The sequence below is a fragment of the Priapulus caudatus genome, unplaced genomic scaffold, assembly GCF_000485595.1.
Source record: "Priapulus caudatus unplaced genomic scaffold, Priapulus_caudatus-5.0.1 Scaffold192, whole genome shotgun sequence".
Classification (NCBI taxonomy): domain Eukaryota; kingdom Metazoa; phylum Priapulida; class Priapulimorpha; order Priapulimorphida; family Priapulidae; genus Priapulus; species Priapulus caudatus.
The window spans coordinates 247645-259620 of NW_014577253.1; the positions used below are offsets into that span (position 1 = coordinate 247645).

Consider the following 11976-nt stretch of genomic DNA (forward strand, 5'->3'; position numbering starts at 1 on the left):
CCATTTTATGACGTCACCTAAGACCTCTGGGAACAGAAGCTGCGCGCAAAATACGTAACGCTCGCACGTGAATGCCATAAAGGCGACAACATGCAGAACTACCCCTCCCAGCTATACAGTGCGTCTGCCTCCTCCCACAGACATTTATTACCAGCAATACAGATTAAGAAAGTTGCTGCACAGCTGTATTATAAAAGAAACTCGCGCGTCCTGCTGCTGCAACCGCAGCATCCTCCGCAGATCACGTCCGCCGCACCTCACCTCCCCGCATGTAGTAGAAGCCAGCACCGGATGCTCCGCCAGGCTCGCTCGACACTAGCGCGCCCTGGCCGTCGCGGAACGAATCGTCGGACGACGTCGCGCGGGCAACACGCGAAGTCGACGTGCCGCTCCGAACCGACGGCCGCCGCCGCTTCGACCAGTGCTGCTTTGGTGGCGGTACCTGTGGCGGCGGCGGCGGGGTCCTCCGCTCCTCATACGACATCTGACTTGGCGGCCGCGGCGTGGAGGGAACCGACGACGGCGGCGGCGGCAACGACGTGTCCACGATGGAAGCGCGCGTCGTCTGCACATACGGATACATGTCCGTCGGGTAGGGTGGCAGCGGCAGCGCGTCCGTCGCCGAGTAGCGGGACGGCGGCGCGTTCGACGCAGCGGAGGCGGCGGCTGAGTAGCGAGACGGCGGCGCGTTCGACGCAGCGGAGGCGGCGGCTGAGTAGCGGGACGGCGGTGCGTTCGACGCAGCGGAGGCGGCGGCTGAGTAGCGGGACGGGGGTGGCGGCGGTACGGTCGGCGGGGGCACGTGCTTTGCGAGGTTGAGCAGCGACGAGGAGTTCTGGAGTCGCGCGAGGTCGGACACGGAGGCAGCGGCGAGGGGCGTGTACGGCGGCGGCTGCTCGGACGCGTCCGATGGATACTGCCGCAGCGAGCGCGTCGTGCTCGGCGTGCCCGGGTAGCTGCGCTGCTGCTGCTGCTGCTGCTGCCACGCGCCCGACGATTGCAGCGACGTCGACGCGTACACAGGCTCCTCCCCGCGCCGCGTCCCTCCCACCGCCGCCGCCGTGTCGTTGTCCTCCGTGTGCGCGTAGCCCGGGTTGTCGTAATCGTGCCGCGACGACTGCGGCGAGTGCGCGAGCAGGTTCTCGTTGGAGCGGATGCGCTCGCGTGCCTCCGCACGCTCGCGGTTGCGCCGCTGGTGCCTCGCCTCGCGCCGCGCCTTCGCACGCATGCTGCTCCGCGGCAGGCTGTCGGCGGCGGCGGCCGTCTCACGGCCGAGGCTCTGTGAGCTGCGCTGCGAGGCGCGCAGCGTCACGGGCGTGCCGTACGGCGTGCTCGTCTTGTCCGGTGCGAGGTCCGTCGTCGAGCTGTTGTCGGGCGCGCTCTGGCGGCGGCGTCGCCGCTGCGAGCCGCGAGAACGCTGCGACGAGCGCGAGCGCTGCGACGCGTAACCGTCGCCGTCACCGCGGCGACCGGCCGAACCTCGCGCCGAGCGATGCGAGTTCCGCAGCGATCCGGTAGGGGGCGCCGCGACGGGGTGGAATGCGCCCGCCGGAATGAAGCCGGTCGCCGGGTCGGACGATGGATGCTGCGCGGGACGTGGCGGGGTCGCGGCTGGGTTAGCCGCCTGCATGCGGTGAGCGATGTCGGCAGCGCCTCCACGCACGCTGTCGATGCGCACGCCGCGCACGCTGTCGCGCGAGCCCTGCCGCCGCCCGCTGCCACGCGCCGGTGGCGCCCCCGCTACCGGGAACCCCTCGCTGCGAGACAGGCTGCCAGGTGGCGCCGTCTGCTTGTTGCGGCGCATGCTGCCGGGCGCACTGCTGCTCTCCCGGCCGTGCGTCGAACGCCCGCTCAGACGCTGGTGCTGGATGCGGCGCAGGGAACCCGGCCTGGATCCCAGCGACGTCTCCTTCACGAGAATATCTTCATAGATCATGTCGTCGGGGTTGCGGTACACGACGGAAATCATCTTAGTATGTACTGGAACAAAAGCATCGCTCAGAGTTAGAATGCCAAAAGAGTTGGTTTTCTTGGTTTATTATCGTTATGTATGTTGTGTTTCTTTTTGAGGTTCACACGTTATTCCACGTTTCAAACAGATATTACATGGCCATGACACAGTTGCTGTTGGCCACACACTGTTATAAACACACTGTATGAATACTGTAGCATGTGTGTACAGGCACACGTACACGCACACACACCCGTGCACGTGTAATGTATGTGCATGCGTGCATGCATCTGTGTATAGGTACGCGCTTATGCGTATGTGCGTAAACACATTACTATTTCAATTTCCCTGCATCCCCACAAGATGGAAACATTAGTTTATCACACGGTATTAGTGCTTACCTATATTTTATGCAAAAAAATCGCGCGAGCACACAGACACAGACAGACACACACACACGCGCGCGCGCGCACACACACACACACACACACACACACACACACACACACACACACACTCACGCGAGCACACACGCGCGAGCACACACAGACACACACGCACACGCACACGCACACGCACACGCGCGCACACATACCGAAATCCAGGACAACACCCTCAACCTGTCTCTCCCGGACACGTGGGTGAACCCACGCAGAACGTCAATAAATACGCACAGCAATTATAAAATAAAACTGTATCTCAACAAATTGCTATGCACACAAATTCTAGAGTGCAAAAAACTGAACACACTACTGCAGTACTTCATCTATCTTTTGGTTACAGCAGCAAACAGACCAGCTGAAAGTAATAACTTTAAAAAACGCATTTTTAATTCGGATCGTATTTCTAACAAGGAAAAAAACGTATTAGATTTCATGCCAAGTACATAAAACAAATCAAACGAAATTAAACGCTTGCTCTGCGAAGACTTGTCACATGCCAATGTGCTCAAGCACGATCGAGCAAACGTCTTACGGCAGATCCGCTTGGAATACTGTGCATTAGTTCTAAAGCCCACTTCATATACTAGCCGAAAAAATGTAAGCGTGTATTATTTAGAACGCCCATAGCTATACGCGTATTTCGAACATACGAGCATTCTCAACTACAGCTTGTAGCCCGTACAGTAAGTATCGCGACCACCGCCCAGCGTAGGCTGGCATTGAGGCCATAAGCGGAAGTTGACTTAAGATTGTTTACACTTGGACAGATGACAAGGACAAAGCCGATGCCCCTACACACACTTCTAGATCCTCAAAGAGCAACCCCTGTGGCTCAACAGCTCGCCAGCAAATCGGAAGACAACTATATCCTCACAGCACCGAACATGCACACACACACACTGCATACTATACTATATATATAAATAAAAAATATGTATAATATATACTATATAAATAAATAAATAAAAACATATTCTCAGCGGGTTAATAATGCACAAATTATTATAGTCATTTATTATCTACCCCTGATATTATTATATGGTATGATATATGATAAATACTACACACGACACACATATATATATATATATATATATATATATATCAAGAGCTAATAATAAAGAGGTATTATTAGCTCTTGATATATATAGGATCACATGCGCAGTAGCTGCGGTAGATGCAGTTTCGCAATATAGAGTATTATCGCTCCACGTTTGCTGACAGTGCCCAGAGTAGCTATGCACATGCGCCGCTTCCACATCATTGACATTAGCGTGAAGATGCGGATAGAAGCCACTAGGAGTCGCCACCTGTACACGCGCAGTACCCGCTGGTGAGTCATGCAAGCATGCCTACACACCGTGAACCGTACATACATCGGCTGCAACTGCATGTGAGAAGTCTTGGTGGGAGGAGAGTAGGCCGATAGCGGATCGAATCCGCCTACGAAAGCAACTGCAAGAGAGAACGCGCGTCGTTACAAGCAGCAGCAGGCCACGATCGCAAGATCGTTGTCCGCCTCTCGGTGACACACAGCCTCCTCCACGTCATTTTCCTCATCATTCCCCTCCCCCCCCGTCGCATCCCCCCCCGCTGGGCGAATCATCGTCCGAGCAAAAAGGACCTGGTTGCCATGACAGCAGATCGTCATCGAGATGTTTGTGGAAGATACGCGGCTCGCTGCTGCCGCTGCCGCTGCCCGTGGGGTGCACGCCTGTCTGTCACAGCAACCCGTGTAAACAGATGCCGCTCAGGCAAATCAGTAGCACGTCATTACCGAAATAAATAAGGGGGGGGGCGATCTGGCTTCAGCTGCTAGTTCGCGTCGACTCCGCGGGAGAGGTGCTGCTGGCAGGAGAGGCAACGAATGCAGGAGAAGATAGCGATCTTCTATAATAACCTCACGAATGGGCGTCGTATTTCTTCCAAGCCGCGACGCCTGGCCCCGCTGTTGTCACGCGAACGACATGGGCGAGTGTCTTTTCCCCTCTACTCCTCGTACAACTGAATCGGTTCTGAACTAACGTCAGTACCTTTAATTTCGCGTTGTGAATTGAATATGTAAAAGCGTAGCTCGCGTTCGCTATTCAATGCTGGTAATCTTCTACAGTGTCGTATGCGTGGCTCTTGTGACAGAAAGATATTTGATGGCGGAGCAGACTCACATGATACAGGCCATCATTCAGTCCAAAATCGTAGGGGTATGCTTCTCCTTGCAGACTTTACACTCCACATGCGCGCAACTATGTTTTTATCTATAAATCCTTCCTGCAATTTTGCCATCGTAGGGCACACGCCGATTTCCCCGAGGTGAAATTAATGTTACGTTTCTGCAAAACCTGTCACATCCCTAGCCAAACCATCGAGCGTATAGCAGTAGTTTTCCCATAGATATTCTTAACAAGCTTACATTATTTTTGAACCCGTCAATCTGATGTGGCAGCGCCGTACAACTTGCAGGCTTAACCCTCGCCTCCATATACTTTAAATAATTCAGAGATTGAATCCCTTCACAGCGCATCAAAAAATAAATTACTTTCTTTTGACTACTGAACCATCCGACTGGAACCTAAGCAAGCCTGGACACACGAGGCAGCATCGTAGCATCTCGATAAAACCCCCTTTTATCGCTGTGGGTTTTCCCGTCCTAGCACACAATTTTATGAGGCAAAGAGACAAGAATTTGCACAGCCCACAATAACTGCAATAATTGAAATTTGATATAAAGCGAAATTTCGAGTTTATTAAAATCTGCAGTTAGAGCGTTTTCTTAAATCGGACAAGACGTATAAGGACGCAAGTATAATTATGTTTTAACGCACTTCGTATATTAAAATTATCACACAGTCGTAATAAGACGGGAGAAACACTACACTGCCAATAACAAACCATGGCAATAAGAGGAGTTAATAACCCAATTTTGCAGAAAATTTGGCTTTGGAGCCTGTTAGTCTGCAATAGGGGCTGTAAAATGGTACTTGTCCTGAAACAATGCCGGAAAATCTGTTCCAGGCAGATAGAAATTGATAGACTGACCACCGAAAGTTGGTAAAATGTACATTTTCTTTTGACTTTTTCTTTACTGTCAACACTTGCTCTCTAAGCTGAATAGCTATAATCTGATTCATTTCCTTCCTTTCAATAATTCATTCAATTATCGGCTGCTTATAAGTGGGCCAAGAAAAAACCCCTCAGCACTTCACATAAATACATTACCAAACATACATCAGATACGGCCTGGTCTTGGTAGACATCCGATTTAAAGGCGGCATCTTCAGAAACACAGGCACACACTTACAACTCATCAAGCTAGCAGCGATCAGAATTGATTGGCTGGTGGAGAGCAATGGGAGGTCTCTACGGGCCGGCGATTCGTTAGAGTCACATTTAAACAACGCCGCTCTGAACCCGACTGCCTCGCGTCGGAGTCACCGTGGGACTTCCGATATTTGCTGGCTTCGCTTCTTCCAACTCCCAACATTATCAGAACATTGATTTTCTTCAACTGCGGGTACCAACGATCAGCTACAGCGTGCACTTAGCCGCCGACAGTAAACAGATTTGATAATGCAAATTTGATCATCATCTGCAGCAGCCCCCCCACCCCCACCTCTAGGATAGTCACCGCTTCAGCACGGAAAGAAGATAAGCATGCACGAGTGAAAGAGGGATGTACGTGTACGATCTCTCGCAATCGCTGCACAGCCGACAGCTTCTGATATGACAGCCCTCCGATGACGACAGGTGACTCGGACCTGTGTCCCTCACCTCTTATCGATCACCGTGGCGCCGCCTTTTAGAAAATCTCTCCATATAGATCTAATTAGCGCAGTCACGTGTGGTTTTTGCCCTAATGACGCTAATGATGCACTGCTAAGAAGAATTTAGCGTTGGGAAAACTGTCGGCTGGGCTGTGTGGTGTCACACGTGCCCCTAAACGGGGTGGGGGGGGGAAGAAAAAGTTCATGACATAAAAGCACGAGAGAAGTGCGCTGAACAGTGGTAGCAAAGAGCCAAGTTGAGAATTGACGCGTGAACAGCTACAGATACAAGACTAGCCATCCAAATACTTGAATGAATAATAATAATAATAACAGCTGGTATACTCACAACTATCATCTTCTTCGTTGAATACGTGTATCACATAACAGCCAAAAATAAATCCTAAAACCTAGAAAAATAGAACGAAATGCACAGTTAAACACAATGCACAACTATAGTAACATCAACGCGATGACTGTGTTTCAGGATTTATTTTAAATGGAATCACCAGTGCAACGCCAACGCTAGTTTTATAGCTCAATGACAATGCCATCGAAATAGATAAGCACGTCAAACCCACGCGGGGGAAATACACAGAATCTACGCCCGGTAGATATGATCTACGACCCACTCACACAAATCACTAGTACAATAAATTGCACTGCACAACACGTGTACAAACACCGCTGCTCACAACATGCGCAATATTATGGCAAGGGTCAATAACGTCCTAAACTGTGTGGGGTGGGCCGCCTCGCGTATTTAATAATACGTCCCACGCGAGGCGGTGAAACAAGAGGTATAAAACATTGCCGCTAGCGCTGCTTGCTGCTTCCACTGTCAGGGGCATATTGATCGCGAGCGACTGAAAAACACGCCGAAGCCTCCGAGCTACTCGTAATTTCTACTTGATTAATTAACTTCGGCGGGACAAAAACGCGACTCATCGACGCTGAGCGCGTTACGCGCGAGCAAGCACGATTTTTCTGTAAGCATGGCCTGCAAGCATGCGCGCGCTCACTCTCTTTCTCTCTCTCTCATCCTTCCGTCCCTCCCCCTCTCTCACTATATTTCCATTTACCTCTCTTTCTTGCTCTCTCTCTCTCTCCTCCCTCTCTCTATTCCCCGTCTTCCCCTGTCTCTTTCTCTCTCTATTTCGCTCTCACTCTCTCTCCCTCCCCATCGCACACTCTCGCTATCGCTGCCTCTAACTGCATCTCCGTCTGTCTCGATCCGGCTCCGTCACAGTATCTGTCTACATCTGAATCTATCCGTCCGTCCGTTTGTCTGTCTGCCTCTCTGTCTGTCTGTCTGTCTGTTCTCTCTGTTCTCTCTCCACAAACACACGCACACACGCACGCACGCGCGCGCGCACACACACACACACACACACACGCACGCACGCACGCACGCACGCACACACACACACACACACACACACGCGCACACACAAGTAAATAAGAGTACAGATAGAGGCGTCTGCATCTCTACTGCTAACGATCGCCACCCGCGTAGCCACGACTGCGTTATTTAGACATCATTGCTATCCCATTGCTCCTCGAATTGCAAGTACGATGGATTTTCCGGAAATCTGGGTGGGGTGGGATTCCGAGTAAGGTGAAATTCCAGGCGGGGTGGGATTCCGTGCAGTGTGGAATGCTGAGTGAGATGGGATTCTGGGTGGGGTGAGATTCTGCGTAGCATGGAATTCCGAGTGGAGTGGGACTTTCGGTAGCGCAGGATTCCGGGTAGGGTAGGATTGTGAGTCTAGTGGATTTCTGAATCGGGTGAGATTCAGCATAGGGTGTGATTGCGCAGAGCCTTGTCCCACGCAGAAGTGCTGTACGAGCGCATTTTCATGGCAAATTATCGTGTAGAAGACTCCCTAACCCAAAACAAGTTTACTACTTGCTTGAAATGCAGCCATGGAAAATTACACACGAAAGATGATTACCGCACTTTGATGAGAAAACGACCTGCAGGCAGCTCGATAATTTTCACCCAATTAACAGCCAGCCGGAAATGCGAGTGGAGTGCAAATACGATGAAAAATCAACATTTAACTGCGGGCAATTTTATTAGGTAATTACATCATTCAGTGCTTCATAGAATCGATATATCTACATAGTCTATACTGCATTTAGACGCGCTTGTTTTTAACTACAACCCTGAGGTCTCTACCGAGAATTAAGGAGCTCTGCCAAATTTGAACACAGCTCTCACAAATGCAGTAATACTAGTTATGAAATATATTGCTGCGGCTATCACTGCCGCTGCCACCACCACCACCGCTATTACCACTACTACTACTACTACTACTACTACTACTACTACTACTACTACTACTACTACTACTACTACTAATAAGTAATAATAATAATGATAATACTAGAAATCCGCGTGCTTACAGAGAAAAGAATCTGCAGTGCGGCGTGTAACGTCTCCACATACTCGTAGCCGAGCAGGCAGCCAGAAACGCTTGACGTCGTCGCAACATGCGCCTGCATTGCTGTGCCGTTGCCACTGTCGCAGGCAATGCCATTGTCATACCACCAACTTCGGCTGCTGGTTCCCAGATTTAGAATGGCGCTGTTCTGCAATGGGAATGGGACACACAGTATGAGGTAACTTGTAACGTGTACATGTTTGTGACACCTGTTTGTTTGTTTTTGTTGTTTGTGTTCGTGGCTGGTGTGTGTGGAACGTTTTTGTGTTTGTTATTTTTGTTCGTGGCACGTGTTCATGACCAGTACGTTTTTCTGGCATGTGTTTGTGTTTGTTGATTGTGTTTGTCGCACCTGTTTGTGTTTGTGTTTATACTACACGTTGTTGTCTTTATCTATTATTGATGCGTCACTAGGGTTAGTGTGAACTGTGAAGTATTTAGCTTGCAACGTGTATGTGTTTGTTTATTGTTTGTGTTTGTGGCATCTGTTTGTGGCTTCATAAATTACTGATGCTTCGCTCACATCGGTGTGAGGTAACTGGTGACATATGTGTGCTTTAATGACAGCGGCTTAGACAGGTATCACGTCGCAAATACTCCCACGAATCAGTGACTGCTGCTTATAGCTAGAAACGTTCTTGTTTACCAGATACATATCATGTGCGAATGCAATAGATCTGCATACATGTGCATCTCAAAAGAGCATGGAGAAACTCTCGTGAAAGCAATGTAGGAAGACGCAGTGAGTACAGAAAGTTCTCTACACGTGTAATGCCGAGTGCTAGATCAGTTGTTGCTACGGCATTCTTTTAATAAACAAAGAATTTACAAGCATATATGCTAATAGATAGCAATGTATAGATTTTAGAGGGAAAGTACGATCTCTGAAATTGCATATTTGGAAGAGCATATGTCAAAACGCACAAACTCATACACTCATGCACTCACGCACACGCGCTCACACACGCACCCAGCACATACACGCACACACAAGTGGAATTTAAATTATTCATCTAGCGTCATTGTACGTCGCATTCACTATCAACAAAATGAATGCTTCGCGCAGCGAATGGCGCACGACAGCGAGTACGCACCAACCACTCTATCAGCGTCACGTCGGAATTCGGACCCCGTCCGACGCACGCACCGCACGATTACGCGCGCAACGCAATAAACGCACGCGTGTTACACTCCCCAACCGTCTCATTTCACCCGCAACGCGCGTGTGACCGGCGATACAGCAACGGCGACACCAACAAACATGCGAACAAGTTTCTCATCGCAGACGCCGCCTGCGCGCTGTACATGTATATACATCCGTCCGGCGACCCCCACGAACACGCACTCACTCACTCACTCATCAGCGGGCCTACCTACCTGCCGACCGGCCGCGGTCCACGCGGGCATGAAGCGGCGAGCAACGCAGCGGCCGACTACGCTCATTATTCTCGCGACAATAACGAGAGGAGCACGGCTGATTGCTCGCTATAGTAATGAATGACTGAGATGTTCACCGGGCGCACGCGTGCCTAGGATGCCTACTTAACCGTACGCGGCTACCCGTGTACACGTATCTGTGGTGCACATCAATGCGCCCAGCACACTGGAGTGACAGGACCCCAGATTAGTGTCCTCTCGAATGAACACACAATGAGAGCTGTCCGGTCATAGGTCCGGCTATAGGTCAGGGAGAGTGGTCATCCATAGTAACCAAAATACTATAGTCTATAGAGACCTGTAGACCTGGAGACCTGGAGGTTTTCAACCACCGTGCAAGGTCCTGTGTGCTGCAGTGGCTAGTTCGAGTGTAGTGTAGTCACTAGTGACCCGAGAAGAAGAAGAATAAGAAGTAACCAAAATACCGACAGTGTCACTTAATCAAAACACTTAAAACATTTAAGAATGGCAGATTTGGTCAGGTACTGTAGAAACTGCATGGATTTGATATACTATTATGTCAGATTTCATCCAATAATGCACAACACAGATTACAATATTCGGCAGGTCGTGTATATACCCACTGAACTAACTATCTATATCTCTTATCAAAAATAGATAAGAGATGTCTCACATATTCTGTTTCGTCAACGGACCAGCAGGGGGGGGGGCCTTTCCCTAAATATAGTAATATCAAGGGTTGTCATTGAATTTGAATTTGTCATTATTAACCCCTGGTAATATATAGACGTCGACGATTTCGAAATATATCACAACGGGACCGTGTCAAGCGCTGAATAGTTAAGTTGTGGATTACACCCGTGAGAAGGGCGGAGGACGTAGCTGTGTAGCTGTGAATCATCAGCACTCCCCCCGAATACTGTGGTTCCCTTATCCCTCGGCAATTTCGCAGCGGTGCCGCTAGACAGGCAGGCTCTTTCTACTATAGCCCACGTACCCGAAAGAGGCACGCCGTGCGTAGGACAGGAGCAAAAACAGATCGGCGTGCGAACCTCACAATTTACTCTAAGCAATTTGCGTTAACTGAAGCATTGCGGTAGCGATAGGGAGGGAGAGTCTCGCGTAGGCGTGCTAGAAGGTATGCTAGCATTTCCAGCAGCCGCAGCGCGTTCAATACTCTATCACGGCAGATGTATAGACGCGCATAGATTTACAGCGCCGGCGTTAATAATTGACAGTAAAAGCTAAAAGCATACACAGCCAGCCACACACACACACACATACGTGTACACAGGGACATGCCCTCACCTACGCACGCACTCATGCATACGTGCACATATACGCACGCACGCACGCACGCACGCACACACAGAATCACACACAGGCACAGATGCTGCATGAAAATAAACGAATTGTTTTCCAGGTGAATAGAAGATATGCATCAGTGTACGTGCGTGCTTGCGTGTGGTGTGTGCATATGACAAAATTATAAAAATGTCTGTAAAAAAGATAACCATATGTATTTATAATAAACGACACAAACAAGTCCAAATTATTCCATTGTTGCTAGATATTGCACGACCACATTAACAACCAACTTACATTTGCGATGCTTAGATTTCCTACTTCCAGATACAGGCAGATGACAAGGACGTTCCATCCGATGTACAACACCGACCAGACGACGTACTGCAGAAAGAAACGCACATACACATAAAACGACTAAAGCCAGCCATCCGTCACGATCCTGGGAGCCAGTGTTATCGCGAAATACAATTTAATTCATCAAACACATTCTCCACTGCCGGCCATGAGATGGCATGGATAAAAGCTTTATATTCAACTAGCTGCGGGTACCCGCTGCGCTGGGTAAAATTGTGCTACTAATTCATACTATACTAATAATAGGACACAATAAGAACATTGAGTAAAAATCGACAATAACATTGCACACAATATTAATATTTACAAATCAG

General features: G+C 49.7%; 2 protein-coding genes across 2 annotated transcripts in view; both read right to left on the reverse strand.

Annotated features, from left to right (window-relative positions):
* Positions 1–241: 241 nt before the first annotated feature.
* LOC106807039 (formin-like protein 20) lies at positions 242–1969 on the reverse strand. The gene has a single exon (XM_014809255.1). The coding sequence runs from the start codon at positions 1967–1969 to the stop codon at positions 242–244; it is 1728 nt and encodes a 575-aa protein (XP_014664741.1).
* The window catches only part of LOC106807053 (sodium/potassium-transporting ATPase subunit beta-1-interacting protein 1-like), a 19686-nt gene continuing 9609 nt past the window's right edge, over positions 1900–11976 (reverse strand). The window contains exons 3-7 of the mRNA XM_014809280.1: positions 11603–11689; positions 8565–8750; positions 6505–6565; positions 3771–3849; positions 1900–1980 (exon numbers count right to left, since the gene is read on the reverse strand). Of these exons, the coding sequence (XP_014664766.1) occupies positions 1971–1980; positions 3771–3849; positions 6505–6565; positions 8565–8750; positions 11603–11689 (423 nt within the window). The 3' untranslated portion in view covers positions 1900–1970. The remainder of the gene's footprint in view (positions 1981–3770; positions 3850–6504; positions 6566–8564; positions 8751–11602; positions 11690–11976) is intronic.